We start from the raw sequence: 15,872 nt of genomic DNA on the forward strand, positions 1-15,872 counted from the left end.
GCGCTCCTCAGCATCCATAATCTGGGAAATGCGCTTGAAAGTCAAGGGCAGTACAAAGAAGCAGTGGCGATGTATCAACGAGCTGCGGATGGGCTGGAGAAAGCGCTTGGGGCAAACCACAAAGACACCCTTATTTGCGCCAATAATCTTACTCGGATCCTCAATAAGCAAAAGAGCCACAACCGGACTTTGGGAATTGGCCAAAGAATCCGAGAGCTATTGCGGTTCTAGGAAGTGAATTTCGAACAAAATTACAGATTCTATTTCACCAGAACTGCTTGAGCTTCAGTAGACACGAGTCCAGTTCAAACGCAATCGCGCCGTGCGGTGGAATACCACATCCGAAGTCAATTTGTGCCGCGCCAACCGTCCAGAATTTTATCGATGTGAATATTCAAGAGTATTCTAATAATATTCCTCTGGTCACTACTATTAGTATTTTGCATGAAGGGTGGACATCAGAGCCCTCACTTTTCCCTGACGTCGAATGTCGTAGGTACAATTACCATACGGACACAGCGCCTCCAAATCACAGCTAGTCCACGTTTGATCAGTTGGATAGTCAGTATATCAGGCCATCAGCCGAATCGACCCAGGGACCCCAGGTTCTACGGTACTACTCTTCTGTATATCTATTGAAGCAGTCGTAAACTTGACGAGGAAGATTGAAATCCACAAAGTGGCAAGCATTTGGCCAATCATACGAGCCTGCCCGGCCAAGAACACCTATATTAGCCTGTAACGGAATAGATTAACAACTGCCAAGAATGAATGACTGACGAATCAGAGACCACGGCCTGGAACTTCCAGCTATGCCTTTCAACCACGTCCCTGAGACCACGCTGCTGAGTTCTCCAGAGCAAGGAACCCGTAACAGGAATTGATTGAAAGCACCTGGGCTTAATTAGGAGGAATTGGTCTTTCAACTTGATAAAAAACCAAGGCATGAAATAAAATTAAACATGACCAACTACTTACTGGTCACTGCCTTGGTGCCAATCTTGCTCGTGGTCCTGTGGACAATCTCCTCGACGTCCGGGTCTTTGCATTTTACCAGCTCCTTGCCCAAACTGTATAACAAGCGGATATGTCTGCTCATTGCGCACCCGGACGATGAGGCCATGTTCTTTGCGCCGACTTTGTTGGCGCTCACTCGGCCAGAGTTAGGGAATCATGTAAAGATTCTCTGTTTGAGTACAGGCAAGTTTGGGGGATTTCTGACAGGAAACAGAGTGATTGAAGCTAACGGAAAGCCAGGAAACGCCGATGGCCTCGGCGAAATTCGCCGCAAGGAACTCCAGAAGAGCGCCATCAAGCTCGGCCTGCGGCATGAATCAGACGTCTTCATCATCGACGATCAAACGCGGTTCCCAGACAGTATGACAACCGAATGGGCCGCGGATGACATCGCGGCGGTTCTAGCCGCCGCTTTTGTTCCTTCTGACTCTCCTTCCAAGGGCAAGGGTAAAGGCAGCGCCAACAATGATGACGGCGCACCAACCGCAACCCTCGACGTCCTCCTGACCTTTGATCGCCACGGTATCAGCAACCATCCCAACCACCGCTCCCTCTATCACGGAGCGGTGCGGTTCTTGCAGAATCTCATGCGCGATAAGACGGGTTATTCGTGCCCTGTAGCATTGTACACGTTGACGTCGACGAATATCGTCCGGAAATATGTCGGCGTGTTAGATGCGCCGCTGACGATGGCTCTGGGCGCGTTGGGCAATTTCCGGGAGGTGTTGACACGGTCGAAGGCCAGGGCCGGCTTGGCGCGGTCTGTACCGACGAGGTTGATGTTTGTAAATTCGGTGACGGAGTGGGTGAGGGCAAGGTCGGCAATGACGGAGGCGCATAAGAGCCAGATGTTGTGGTTTCGGTATGGGTGGATTACGCTTGGGAGGTATATGGTGGTGAACGACCTGAAGAGGGAGAGAATCTAAGACACTCTGTCCAATGTATGTAATGATTTACAGACTGTTTGCTAATGTATATAAATTGTCAAAATCATGTGGAAACCCAATTAGCTGTTTATTGATTAATGTTAACTAATGACTAGTACCCTTTTTGTAATCGACAATGAAAATCTTTCGGCCAGCCAGAAATGAACAAAGACAGAGAAAAGTAATATCAACACCAAACAAACTCCCACATGCGCACTTCCAACTCGCCCACATCGTCAGGCGGAGCCTACCTGCCAAGGAAGCAATTACAGTCGATCATGATGTCCCTTCCCGAAAGTGGAGGACTCGAAGATGTCTAGTAGGAAAACGAGAAAAAGGAAAGAAACAAAACGAAAGACACAACGAAATGGAAACCGACGCAGTCGAGTATGTATTGGTCTCGTGCCCAGCACTGGCAAGTGGTGACAGAGTGATTCCGAGTAGAAGACAGATTAGAAAATTCCAAAGAGCTTCGATTTGGGCTTGTCATCTGCCTTAAAGTTAGCCTGTCGTCCCTGGTTTGATTCTCGGACGACCAACCTTTGGTCTCCGTGGTACGCTTGCCTTTTCGACGTTTGCCTCCTCGCGTTGGATCCGCTCCTTCAGATGCCGCTTGGATGACAGCGAGGCGGTTCCTGGCCCGCTCGTCACCCTGGTCCGCGGCGCGGACGTACCACACGTTGGCCTCGAGGGGATCACGGTGGCAGCCAATGCCCATTTCCGTAAAACAGCCAACCGCGTACTGTGCTTTTGCGTAACCTGAATAATGACTCCAAGTGAGCTAACTGTCCAGGAAATGTCAAGATGGTATAACGCACCTTGTTCCGCGGCTTTGCGCGCCCATTCATACGCTTCCATCTCATCCTTCTCCAGAACTGGCTCCGCACCGAGCATATACCACGCGCACAGCGCCATCTGAGCTTTCGGATGCCCACGTTGTGCGGCCAAGGTGTAGAAGTGAATGCTCAACGCCGGGTCGCGCGGACAATTGAGCTTGCCGTACTCATAGGCTTCTCCCATCCGGAAACACGCTTCAACGTGGCCCAGATCAGCAGATTTGGTAAAAAGTTGTGCAGCGTATGACTCATCCTTGAACACATCGTCGCCGTAACCAGTCTCGTGCAACAAACCCAGCTCGTACGGCCCAGCATTGTACTGCTCGTCAGCCGATTCTGCGGCACGCTTCAACCACTTGATCCCTTCACGGTATCGCTTGCCTAGACCCATCTCTCCGGCAAGACAGGCCTTGCCGAGTCGCAAACACGCTCCCGGATGATTCTTCGCCGCAGCTTGACGGTAGAACTGTGCCGCTTTTCCCCCGTCGACGCGGCATCCCCATCCAAACTCATTACAGAGTCCCGCGCGATAGGAGGCCTCGGCATGGCCGTGCTTGCTGGCGGCCACGAACAGAGGCAAGGCGCGGTCATAGTCCACTTTGCCTTTGTTGAACAAACCCGAAGAGTAGCCATCAGCGAGATAGTACTGCGCATATGGGTAGCTTTTATCAGCCAGACGCTGCAAAATGGCCTTCGCCTCCGAGAGCAGTCGCGAACGTGTGATACCGGGCTCCTTGTCTTTCTCTTTGTCAAGGGATGCGGAGCTGTCGTTCATGGTTCCGTCCATTTCCTGAATGGCATTGACCATGAACACGGCGAACTCATACTGCACTGCAGGATCGTTGGTCTTTTTGACATTTGCGAGATACATTTCGAATGTCTGTTTGTGGCTAAGCAGCGACGCATTGTTTCCGACAAACATGCGCAGGTAATCGTTCTTGGACTCGCCCGGAGAGGGTGAAGGCTGCGGATACGACGTGTTGAGCATATCTACGAAGGCTGACATGGGTCGATTGTCCGGCGAATGGGCCGATGGGCGGCGGGCGTATGGACTCGGCGAGTCGTTCGGTGACCGGCCCCGGTTGAGCAAATCTGGCGTAGACGACGACCCGGAGATAGAATAACGCCCTTGGTTTGGGCTTAAATACTGGTTTGGGGAAGCCAGATGCTCAGTTGACGATGCCCCCGATCCCCCGAGTGCGGGAGCCGAAACCTTGCGCTGTGAGGGGAGTCCTTGATGGTGATAGTGCAGCGGTTGGTAGTCCATGGGCTGTTGCGCCATTGTATCCAAACTACCCTGAGAGGAATTGGACATGCGGTATGGCTTATCTTGCCTCTCTGTGGAACCTCGCTGTGAGCTCTCGTCTCTCTCGCTTCCGTTCGGCAACGGCCACGAATCCGTACTTGCCGATGCATGGCGGGGGTCGAATGAGGACGGGGCCTGCGTCCCGTAATGCAGTGAATCCGTTCGAGGTGGCAATCGCGCTTCAGGACCGTCATTGTGCGAGGAGAGGTTAAGCCCGGATATGTTCGCCAGTAGAGGGGATGATGCCCGTGAGTCCGATTGTTGTTCTTCGATTGTCGCGCTTGAATTACGATTTTCTACATTGGTGGGAGACGACGTATCCTGGCTGGCTTGAGAGTATGTACTGGGCACAGGTTTTCGGCGCACTTGGGGCCGAACTGGCGACGATGGCTGAGCATGCTCACCATTTGGAGGCGGAGGGGAGGAGCGGATGTAGACCGGCGCTGGAGAGGGAATTGGCGGCTGAGAGCTGTCCGCAGGTGGGTTTTCCATGGCGACAGCAATGGTGCAATGATCCCCTGGGGGTGTTATTAAGTAGGGGCGTTTTCACGAATGCGACATGAAGGACGTGACCGGAAAGTGGATTTGTAACGAATTCGGACGACACGGTGCCTGCGTGTGGTCGCGGGGAATGTAGTTCCTGCGAGGGAAGTGTTCGGTATGGAGGATGGGTGGGAGGTGTTGAAGAGGCAAACGAGGGGGACACGATCTGTAAGGAATTTTGACTGCGTGGCGACGCAACCTGAGAGTCATTCAATCAGCTCCCAGCTCGTCTTTGCAAGGGCTCGCAACGTATGAAGAATGCTGGGCCGCCAGAGAAGGGCAGCAAAAAAGTGTCACGGAACCGCGAACGTACCTTGCGCTGCTGGTCTCGGAGATTACTACGGAACACCGACGACTACCAGTGACGCAATCGGCGAGCGAGCGGGGGAAGAAACGATCGAGAAGCAGAAAACTCTGCTGACGTGTTGGCCACGGTGGAGGGGAACGAGTGTCTCAGCCTGATTGAGGGAAAGGAAAGTAGCGAACAGATGAGTGGTCGAGGTGATATAGACGCCGAGTGAGGCTCTTGGGCAGCCTGCGGGTTCGCAATGCAACGAGGAATTTTATCTAACTACAACATAGCCTACGACTCGTACTGCATACGATACTCCAAATTGAATAACATTAATTATCGTTACTCCGCAAGGTATTTGTTCGCCATTCTGCGCAGATCCTTCAGGCCAGTGAGGGAATGATTATGCTCCTATGGGAGATCTGATTTTCTGCACCTTGATCAAACATTGGTTTCCTCCTCCAATATTTTAACCTGGCTCTGCCGCCATTGCAGAGGGGCACACGTAACCGGATTTCTCTCAGTCTTCTGTCGTCATTTGGTTCCCCAAGAGCGCGAAACGCAGATTTCTCCCCGGCATGCTGGAATTTGGAATCTTTTTGGGCGTGGCATTCGTATTTGCAGTGGAGCCTCCGCGCAGCCTCATCTGGTGGCTACATTATGTGCAGGGGACGAGATCGATCTAGGATTTTCGATCCTACAGATCTCCCCAAAAATTCACACAGAGGCTCGGGACTCCCTCTCCAGATGGAGCATGGAACACCGTTCACTCGCCCTGTGTCCCTGTCTCAGACAACTGAAATGTCAGGCGGGCAAAAGCAAAGGAACCCAACCGAAACAGAGAGCAAACTTGGCAAACTGAACATTAGTCATCACCCCTATTATTAGAACTTCCTATTAGGGGTTAGTATACGCTTGAGTGTTCCAACTTCGGAAAGATTCTGATTTCGTGCCCCACTTTGCCATCCCACGTGAAAGGATTCTCCAATCAGAGGAATGGGAGCTATGCTTCTCCTGGTAAAGCAGGGGTATCAAGCCACAGCTGTGGCGCTATCCTCCAATCAAATCGCGCCAAGGAGACATCTCGTGGCAGTCTTGTGGCCGTGCCATTACCCTATTCTGAGAGCCGTCTCCTGTACGGAGTATAGAGCCATGGATGGATCCTGGTTACTGTTCAACAACTCCAGGAAAAAGCCAAAACAGTTGTTCCAAACGAGCACATCGAGCCGTTTTTCCGGGTCGCATATTCACTCATAGGAAAAATAGAGTAACGAGATCATCGTTTTGTTGTCAGAGCAGAGGGCATATCAGATAAGTTGTTGGGCTGCTTGTTTATTACATGGCCTTTTGTGTTCCTTGCCTCACCGGACCCCCTGCCTCCGCTTGGCCTAAGGTCACCCAAGAAGCCCAAGAATCCAAGACACGCCATCCCGACTCCCTTCATCCATCCCGGTGCTTTGGACTAGCGACGGCTCGATCCTCATCCCTCCCATCTCCCCTCGCTTTCTAACCAGCCTCGCTGGTAATTCCGATCGCTTTCCTCCATTTTTCACCCTCATAGAGGTGTTTATTGTCGATCGCTTCTTCTGTTTACTTCCCTTTCCCCCCCCCCCCCCCTCGAATCCTCGTCGTTCGCTTTTCACATCCCCCCCTTTTGTCCCTCGCTCCCCATAACCTATCCCTGAAACGTGACGCTGAACGTCCCTGTTCGCCGCGTCCATCCTGATTCGTTGTGAACGTGCCCCGGTTCGACACCGAAATTTTTCCAAGCGCCTGGTGCGAATCGTAGACAGCAGCTGCTGAAGAACGAGAACGCGACTCCCTGCATGTCTCCGGTGCAAGCATAGCCGAACCTCGTCGCAGACATTGATCTCGATCGGACCGCTGCCGACGTCAGCGGTACCATATTCGGCATTTTCAAAACAGACCCCTCCATTGATATGCCCTGCTAGACCCCATGTCGTTACCGCAGCGGCCTGATAGCCTTGCAACCTCGCACCGAGAGGAACCCCAGCCGGGATTTCGAGACTCATCGCGCAGACGACGCAGAGACACTGAATCCGGCACCTATGCCGAGGTTCCTCCGTCACCATACTCCCCTCATCCGCCGCAGTCACCCCGGTCCTCCCACGGTCGTCAAGGGTCACGATCGTCAACGACCCCCGGCGCGCATGTTCGCTCACCAGGTGACGGTGTGAGGCGACAGCGCTCGCTCGTTCGCCCCGAACGTCGCCAGTTGGACCCGAGTCATCCAAACTATCACTACCAACAACATGCGCAGCACATGGAAATTTACCCGTCAACGACGGGGCATGACCCCGCGATGTTTGAGACGGAGACCACCAGCACCGATGAGTCTTTGAAGCCCGCCAAAAATTCCGCGGGTATTTACGGCGCCCAAGGGAACCTGAACCAGCCGATGGAGAGGGTCGAGCGCGCATCGAGTAAACGCCAGAAGCGCAAGCTTTCGCGCGCCCAGTCCACACGGCGCCACTCGCAAAGTGGCCGCCGGAAGGCACCCGATGGAGCCGGGCCGCCCAGCTTGTGGTACACCTATTGTGCCCTGATCACGTTCTGGATTCCGGATTTCGTTCTCAAATGCTTTGGCATGCCCACCAAGGCAGCTCGCCGTGCATGGCGAGAAAAGATTGGCCTGATCAGCGTTATCCTCCTGATCTGCGCCTTTGTGGGCTATTTGACCTTTGGTTTCACCGCCACCGTTTGCGGAAGTCCCGAGGTCCGCCTCGCCATTAACCACGTCGACACAGGGTACATGATCTTCCATGGTAAAGCTTACGACCTCTCTCGCTCCCGGCATCCGCCTGCCTGGGGCATCCCCTCCGGATCCAACGTGCTCTACGACCTGCCGCACAAATATGGTGGCCAGGACGGTAGCTTTCTCTTCCAGAATGTCAATGGTGCCTGCAAGGGCATTATCACCGCCGCCCCGGATTCCGACGTGCCCACCGATGAGGACGGAAACCTCGCCTGGTACTTCCCGTGCCAACCTTTCAACCAGGATGGTTCCAGTCAACCGAACAAGAGCGTAGGCCCGTACTTGGGGTACTCTTGCCACCTGTCCGCGGAAGCCCGGAACTCCTTCTACAGCCTGCGCAGTTCGGGCGATGTCTACTTTACCTGGGACGACCTGAAGAACTCCAGTAGGAACCTCATGGTTTATTCAGGCCATGTGCTCGATCTCGACCTGCTCCGCTGGTTCAACACTTCGCAAGTCCGCTATCCCAAGCGATTTGACGAGCTGCGAAACAACCCAGATGTGCGCGGCACGGATCTGACCTATGCTTTCCAGTCGTCGTCTGATCGCAAGTTCGGCAAGTGCTTGTCCGAGATTATCCGGGTCGGCTCCATCGATACCGACACTGTCGGCTGCATTGCCTCCAAGGTTGTGCTCTATGTCTCATTGACCTTCATTTTGTCGATTGTCGTCGCCAAATTCTCAATGGCCGTCGTTTTCCACTGGTTCCTTTCGCGGAAATTCGCGCCCGACCGTACATCGATGAGCTCTGATCCCCGGGCGCGCGCTCAGCAGATCGAAGACTGGTCCGACGACATTTACAGGCCCGCCCCACGGTTGACCGAACCTCCGCAGGCGCCGGAGCGCAGCACAAAGCGCTCTAGTTTCCTTCCCACTACCTCTCGGTTCTCCAGTCCTTACGCCGTGGCGGGAGATCGCAGGTCCAAGTCCCAGCCGCTGACTATGACGAACCAAAACCTGAACAGCTCGCGGCTGGCTCCTACGTCCTCTCTGTACCGCGTCGACCGGAACAGCAGTCAAAGCTCACTGACCACCGATGCGATCACACGCCACAATGCAGCCGACAGCCGGACCAGCCTGATGATTTCGAGAGATGATATGAGACATTCGACTGTAGTCGGTTCGAATACTGAGGGCCCGGCCGGTTTCATTCACGAGTTGGTGGTACCCCAGCCGCCGCCGGACTGGCAACCGTTTGGCTTCCCGCTGGCTCATACCCTTTGCTTGGTGACGTGCTACTCTGAAGGCGAGGAAGGTATTCGGACGACCTTGGACTCGATTGCTATGACCGACTACCCCAACAGCCACAAGACCATCCTTGTGATCTGTGATGGTATCATCAAGGGCAAGGGTGAGGAATTCTCCACACCGGATATTGTGCTGGGCATGATGCGCGATCTGGTGGTGCCGGCCGATGAGGTGCAGGCGTATTCCTACGTTGCAGTGGCCAGCGGGTCGAAGCGGCACAACATGGCCAAAGTGTATGCGGGATTTTATGACTATGGCGAGACATCGATTGTGCCACCAGAGAAGCAGCAGCGGGTGCCGATGCTGCTGGTGGTCAAGTGCGGCACCCCGGAAGAGGCAAAGGCTCCCAAACCTGGCAACCGAGGCAAGCGCGACAGTCAGATCATCCTGATGTCGTTCCTGCAAAAGGTCATGTTCGATGAGCGGATGACGGAATTGGAATACGAGATGTTTAACGGCTTCTGGACTATCACGGGTATCTCGCCAGACTTTTACGAGATGGTGCTGATGGTGGACGCGGACACCAAGGTGTTCCCAGACAGCCTGACGCACATGGTGTCGGCGATGGTTAAGGACCCGGAAATCATGGGTCTGTGCGGCGAGACCAAGATCGCCAACAAGACGGACAGCTGGGTGACCATGATCCAGGTGTTTGAGTACTACATCTCGCACCACCAGGCGAAGGCATTTGAGTCTGTATTTGGCGGTGTGACCTGTCTGCCCGGTTGTTTCTCGATGTTCCGGATTAAGGCGCCCAAGGGCGGTCAAAACTACTGGGTTCCCATTCTGGCGAACCCAGATATTGTCGAGCATTACTCAGAGAACGTTGTCGACACGTTGCACAAGAAGAACTTGCTGCTGCTGGGTGAAGATCGTTATCTGTCAACGCTGATGCTGCGGACGTTCCCGAAGCGCAAGCAAGTGTTTGTACCGCAGGCTGTATGCAAAACAACTGTTCCGGACAAGTTCAAGGTGTTGCTGTCGCAGCGGCGCCGCTGGATCAACAGTACGGTACACAACTTGTTCGAGCTGGTGCTGGTGCGTGACCTGTGCGGCACATTCTGCTTTAGTATGCAGTTCGTCGTGTTCATTGAGCTGGTCGGTACGCTGGTGCTGCCGGCTGCCATCAGCTTTACCTTCTACGTCGTCATCATGTCGATCGTCAAGCAACCAGTGCAGGTGATTCCGTTGGTCCTGTTGGCGCTGATCCTGGGTCTGCCGGGTGTCTTGATTGTCATCACCGCAAATCGGCTCATTTACGTCATGTGGATGCTCATCTACCTGGTCTCGCTTCCAATTTGGAATTTCGTGCTGCCGACCTACGCCTATTGGAAATTCGACGACTTCAGCTGGGGTGACACGCGTAAGACGGCGGGTGACAGTGGCAAGGACGACCACGGCAACGCCGAGGGAGAGTTTGACAGCACCAAGATTACCATGAAGCGCTGGCGCGATTTCGAGAAGGGTATGTCTTCCTTGTTTTCGTCGATGCATATAGCTTACTGACCGATGAACAGAACGCCGGTTGAGGAATGCACAGGCCACTGGTCATCCCTTGATGCAATCATCATACGGATATGACGCATATTCCGACAACTGAGTTTTTTTTTTGTTTTGTTTGAGACTTGGGACGTGCATAGGAATTAATTGTTAATATTTGTTTCCTGGGATCGTCAAAGGTGTTTTATTACCGTACATAGTCTTTTGCAGTATAGGTTCTGACACTGGACAATGGATTTTTTGTTGTTCATGCTTGGACGGATTCCCTCAGTTATCTGCATCAAGGAAATATCGACCGAGGGCCTACTGTCTGATTTGGAGTTTCATGCCATCTCTTAAAACGTGAATCATTAAAAATAGGTATATAAATCTATGATACAGTTCCATCGGCCGCATCTGCAGCCTCGTCCTCTTTGCGTAATTGCTCCTCCAGAGCCCGACGTTCCTTTTCCCTCTGCGCGTTCCGTAATCGCATCAACGTGACTTCCTCTAAACTCGGCGTCGTCAGCGTCGGCTTCGACTCGGCTTCCGAAGAGCCGCCAGTTGTTGTTGCTTTGGCGGCATTTGCCGCGGCAGCGGAAGCGAATGATGAGAAGGATGGTGGTCCTTTGCCCGGCGTCTTCCCGGATGATGCGGGTCGGTCTTTGAGGGAAGAAAAGTCAAAGGCTGGGGGCTTCTTTGGTGCTTGACCGTTCGCTGCTGCTGCTGTTGCTGTTGCCGATGTTGTTGAGATTGTAGATGTGGGAGTTGATGGTGTAGAAGAAGGGGTTTCCGGGGCACGGGGAGGACCAAGGTCCGGCTCATCACCGGATGCCCAAAACACGCTCTCGATGACGCTCCAGACGCCGTCGCGGGTTTTGAGCTTTTTCTCGCTGTCTAGCACCGCGGCGTGCGCGCCGACGATCGATGTGTAGACTACCACACCCGTCGCGACGGTCTTCTTCTCGCGGTTCGGCCCGACTCGTTGTCGGCGGTCTTTAAGCAAGAACGTGCTCTCGATTGTCCCAAAGGGAGAAAATAATTTCTGTAGCCCGTCCTTGTCGAGATCTGCACCAGGCCCTTCCCGAATCCAGCGGACTTTAACCGCTCGCTCCAACTCGGGCACGTTCTGCCCACCTTCTTTTGACCGGTCGACCTTCTGCCCCGCGCGGTCTTCCTGCTTCCGAGCCTCCTCCTCTTCCCGAGCGAGCCTCTCCTCTTCCTCCAGCGCTTCTCGCATCCTTCGCTCCTCCGCCTCGCGACGCCTGCGCCGCCCATCTTCCGCAATCCGCTCAATCTCCCTCTCCAGCTTCCTCTCAGCTTCTTCATCGTAATAATCCGTCGACATCGCCGTCGCCATCCACGGCCTTTTCACTCCACGATTCTCACCCGCAGCACGTTCCCGCGCTTCCAACTCCTCGCGCATCTTCCGCTTGGCCGCATCCATGGCCTCCCGCTCGCGCTTCTTGCGCTCGCGCGCCTCGCGCGCATTGTCGTAGAGCTGCCGCACGGTCGGATCAGAGAGGACATCGTATGCGATTTGTAAGAGGTGGAATTTGTCGATGTCGGCGGGTGTTGGATGCGCGATCTTGTCCGGGTGGTACTTGAGGGCGGCCCGTCGGTATCCGCGCCGGATTTCGCTCTCCGTCGCTGTCGGCGGGATGTCGAGCAGGGCGTAGAAGTCCTGCGAGGAGGCGGCGTGCGCTTTGAGGTCTTCTCGCGGGGTCGCCATCTTTGTCGTAAGATGGGAGGAAGGAGTTGGCTTTGAAGCTGTTCTGGGATAGAGAGAGAGAGAGAGGCGGTCGATGGGAGATGGGTAGTGGTTAGTACGAGCTAGACTTTCGTTTGAGAAGTCCGCTGAGCGTTCACTGTGGCGATCATTGGGAGACGAAGCAGGTCCGTTCAAAGCTCGAGGTTTTGTTAATCAAAGCTCGTAGCGGGTTAGAGAGGGTTGTTGTGGACTGTTCTCCGACCAACCCACTCCAAAGAAGCTCGGAGGTACACATTTCCGCAGTGAAAGCATTTACAAGTAAAAGGCATTCAAAAAGTTTTGGAGAGTCCTCAAAATCACTCCGGCGGTACGAGTAGTTACTGCCGCTTTTTGACGGACACTGCAAGCCCTTACATTCTACCAAGAATGTGTTATTATTACGAACGAGGACCCTTTTTCACAGGATGTTTGGACGTATAATTGTTCTTTCAGAGCGAAAGGATGTGTTGCAGCTATGGCGGAAAAGGATAATCGATCCTGACAGTTCGCATAGTATCAGTCCGACTGATCCAATGTACCAGTCCGGAAACCTTTTTCGGCATTCACTAGCTTGCTACGCGTTTTCTCATCATTTCCGAGAATTGTTTCCGGTATTTTCTTCTCTCTTTTTATCTATATATTCCGTTAAACGTTCGATCGCACTCATGGAGAAAAAGGCCGTCTCTGACGGGTGCCGAGGTTCTGTCCTTCAACTTCGCCGCCTCGTTTCATCCCAACATTTTGATCCTCAGCAGGTCCACACTTTGCGCGTGACCGTGGTCATGGTGTGCCCAGACATCATCTCTGAGCACAGCTGACAGTGGCCGGATTGCGAATGAACTGACTGAATTGACTAAATCCGCGGCAGGGAGGAGTGGTGGCTGTTTGAGGAACAATCAACGTGCATTGGAGAGAACCGAATGTTTATGAAGGCGCATTTTTCAGCCTGTCAGGGCAACCAGGAAAATCTTCTCTAGCCCCTGGATCACAAAAACTCTTCTTAGCAACCTTAAAGGCAGTCGGCTGCTAGACTCTATCTAATTTTCAAACCACTCGATGGTTACCTCAAAGTGAGTGGTGTGGGTGTGCTGACGATAGGGGGGAATTGAAGAGTTGACCCTACGAAAGAATAATGAAGACATTATGAGCAGAGGTTGAATAATCACACAAGACGTGGCCATCGATGCTGTCAACAATGCACATCGCATTTCCAAACGCCAACACCGGCATGTGAATAGCGCTGATCTGTGTTATAAACCATGCACGTAAATGCTTGCGTGCATGGTTCAAGGTGTGATTCATCAAATCACCCACTCTCCTCCATCGGTAGAAAGGGGACTGCACCCGGGATATCCGGCGTGAAATTGGGGTTGAAGAACCAGAGCTGGATGCCGTCGTCGTTAGCCAAGCCGAAAACCTCACTGTCACCGAAGGAATGAAGGTAATGTTCGCCACGAGAACCCATCGTCAAGTCTCGACGAGGGGGTGCGGCAGCCAAACGCTCGCGAAAGGAGGTCTCTTGGGGATGCAATTGGTACTGGTGCATTGTTTGAATCTGCTTGTCGGCATTGAAGATCTCGAGCCGCCTTGATGCCATTCTCCAGTGGTAGGATATATCGGGCGTAAGAAAAGCGTAGAAGTCCGAGTCAGGATCGCGGAAATGGTCATAGTTGTTCCATCGGATGCTCAGCTTGTCGACAGAGCCGTCATACACGAGGTCCAGCGTTGTGCAATTCCCATTGTAACGCAGTCGCCTTATCGTTTTATGGTTGAAGGTATGAATGCAGCAAAAATTTGAATCAACGCCCCCGTGTTGTGAGTTTTCGAGGCATTGTCTGTCAACTTCCCGACCCGACAACGATAGGTGAAAATGTTTTCTGTCGAGCAGGTCCCCAGTTAATGTCCACTTGGTCTGTTGCACCTCTGCCGGATCTGTGTCACAGTCGATTTCGAACGTCACGAGAATGTTCTTGTCCGCGTCCACGTGCCACAGCCACAGGTCCGAAAAGGTACCTATCTCTTGAAACCTATCCGAGCTCAAATCCCAAATGTAGACTGGGTACTCATATCCCCAGTCAAGATTGACTATGACCACCTTGTCCTTGTGGAGAGAACTGTGATGGTACTCACAAGGGAGATCTCTTTCGCATGTCTCCGATGAGTGCATATTCCACGCCACGAGATAACTGCCAGTCATACTGTTAGGGCCTGCCTGCAAAATAAAATATCGCTTGTTCATACTCATTCGAGCCAACGACGACATAGTAGTCAGATACGCGGAACTCCGGGGTCGTATGCTCCGATAGTTCTTGTGGGCAAAGTAATCTCTCTCCGGTCTCGAGGTCTAACATTTCGACCCTGTCAGAGTGCCCTGCTTGATAGAACAGTCGTCGAGAATGATATGAAACCATTCGAGAATCAAACGGCATTAGTGGTTTTGACCAAGGGAGAAAGAGCTTCTTGACGGGCCTGCCATATTCCAGCGCATGTTGCCATCGAAAATAAACCATCGCATTGGCAACGTCTTGTAGATCGTTGTCTCCCAAATGAAAGAGCGTGAGTGCTCGGCGCAAAGAATGTTCCACGATTCCATCGGACGAGAAAATCGACCGCCACCGTTTAGAGACCTAGGACGGGTCCAACCAGGGGATATTAGACTTCTAGACATCGAAAGCCAGGCAATACGCACCCTCTGGTTTCGGACAATGTCATTCGGATCTAGATACTTGACGATCTCAAGCACAATCTCAAAAGGCAGCGACCCAACGATATCATATTTTCCGGATAGAAATTCCTTTGAACGAGCTACCACAACGCTTTGCGATTCCACCATTTGCAATCGATCGAAAGTCGCATGAAGTCTGCACTGCGATTAGCCTCGTATTTCGCGAGTCGAATCGATGACCTGGTCTTTAGCGTACACGTCGCGTCGAGCGCGAGAGTCCAAGGAGTCGAAGGGTTCTGCCACTCCAAGAGCCTCTGTTTCATCGGCTACACGGCCCGTGGAGTGTGTCATTGTCAATATTGATACCTGGACCGGTCTCGCTGGGATCCAATCTTCTTCTGAGTGTGGATTGCAGGATAAGCAACACGTTTTCACTGTTCGGTAGATAAATCCAACACCCCTTTTAGGTTGATTCGCCGGGTGGTGAAAGTTAGCGCAGCTCCGCGACCCCCGAGCTCAGCACTTTTTAGCATTAACTGCCAACTGGCATGACAAAGTTCAGGTCCATACAGCTAACAGTTGTGGGCGTGTCCAAGGAGCTAGGACAACCTACTAATCAATAACAGTTACACCCTGAGAAAGTCTACGCTATGGTTCGTCTCACTCCAGCTCTTCCCAGGATGCTAGAGACTGCGCGGGCAGACGAGGTCATTTGTGAGTGCTATTCAGGGCAGCCAATTCTGTTCATTTTGGGGGATTGTTCCGGGAGAAGCCAATCGTTGAGATTTATAGAAAAAAAAAAAAAAAAAGGAGAAATTCGGAAAATTTCACTTCTCATGAAGTGCGTATGTATGGACACCCTCATTTTGGATGGCTAAAAAGTTCGATAGTCCCTTCCTTCCCCTGGAACAAACTCCTGCAGCCCAGAATACAACCGCAGTTGGTTAGAGTTAGGGTTGGGTTCTTCCTGGTGCTCCATTTATCAGCCAACCAGCATAACTCTTAAAGAACATTTTCTCTAACAGTACGGAGGT

General features: G+C 52.8%; 6 protein-coding genes across 6 annotated transcripts in view; 3 read left to right on the forward strand and 3 right to left on the reverse strand.

Annotated features, from left to right (window-relative positions):
- The window catches only part of VTN49DRAFT_3172 (uncharacterized protein), a gene marked incomplete at both ends in the record, with an annotated part of 4,742 nt that extends 4,511 nt beyond the window's left edge, over positions 1 to 231 (forward strand). Inside the window, one exon of the mRNA XM_069410979.1 lies at positions 12 to 231. Coding sequence (XP_069268450.1) covers positions 12 to 231 — 220 coding nt within the window. The remainder of the gene's footprint in view (positions 1 to 11) is intronic.
- A 731-nt stretch (positions 232 to 962) lies between these two features.
- VTN49DRAFT_3173 (uncharacterized protein) lies at positions 963 to 1,943 on the forward strand (the record flags this gene model as incomplete). Its single annotated transcript, XM_069410980.1, has 2 exons — positions 963 to 1,200; positions 1,258 to 1,943. The coding sequence occupies 2 exons, from the start codon at positions 963 to 965 to the stop codon at positions 1,941 to 1,943; spliced, it is 924 nt and encodes a 307-aa protein (XP_069268451.1).
- A 452-nt stretch (positions 1,944 to 2,395) lies between these two features.
- VTN49DRAFT_3174 (uncharacterized protein) lies at positions 2,396 to 6,835 on the reverse strand (the record flags this gene model as incomplete). Its single annotated transcript, XM_069410981.1, has 6 exons — positions 2,396 to 2,433; positions 2,484 to 2,702; positions 2,762 to 4,603; positions 4,659 to 4,827; positions 4,942 to 4,983; positions 6,614 to 6,835. 6 exons carry the CDS (start codon positions 6,833 to 6,835, stop codon positions 2,396 to 2,398), a joined length of 2,532 nt encoding a protein of 843 aa, XP_069268452.1.
- A 42-nt stretch (positions 6,836 to 6,877) lies between these two features.
- On the forward strand, positions 6,878 to 10,544 carry VTN49DRAFT_3175 (uncharacterized protein; the record flags this gene model as incomplete). The annotated part of the gene is made up of 2 exons (XM_069410982.1): positions 6,878 to 10,409; positions 10,462 to 10,544. 2 exons carry the CDS (start codon positions 6,878 to 6,880, stop codon positions 10,542 to 10,544), a joined length of 3,615 nt encoding a protein of 1,204 aa, XP_069268453.1.
- A 270-nt stretch (positions 10,545 to 10,814) lies between these two features.
- Positions 10,815 to 12,155, reverse strand: VTN49DRAFT_3176 (uncharacterized protein; the record flags this gene model as incomplete). Its single annotated transcript, XM_069410983.1, has 1 exon — positions 10,815 to 12,155. The coding sequence occupies one exon, from the start codon at positions 12,153 to 12,155 to the stop codon at positions 10,815 to 10,817; it is 1,341 nt and encodes a 446-aa protein (XP_069268454.1).
- Positions 12,156 to 13,479: 1,324 nt separating this feature from the next.
- Positions 13,480 to 15,189, reverse strand: VTN49DRAFT_3177 (uncharacterized protein; the record flags this gene model as incomplete). Its single annotated transcript, XM_069410984.1, has 4 exons — positions 13,480 to 14,359; positions 14,415 to 14,800; positions 14,863 to 15,034; positions 15,095 to 15,189. The coding sequence occupies 4 exons, from the start codon at positions 15,187 to 15,189 to the stop codon at positions 13,480 to 13,482; spliced, it is 1,533 nt and encodes a 510-aa protein (XP_069268455.1).
- Between the last annotated feature and the right edge of the window lie 683 nt (positions 15,190 to 15,872).

This window comes from Thermomyces lanuginosus, assembly GCF_041956635.1.
Source record: "Thermomyces lanuginosus strain ATCC 200065 unplaced genomic scaffold VTN49scaffold_28, whole genome shotgun sequence".
Lineage (NCBI taxonomy): Eukaryota > Fungi > Ascomycota > Eurotiomycetes > Eurotiales > Trichocomaceae > Thermomyces > Thermomyces lanuginosus.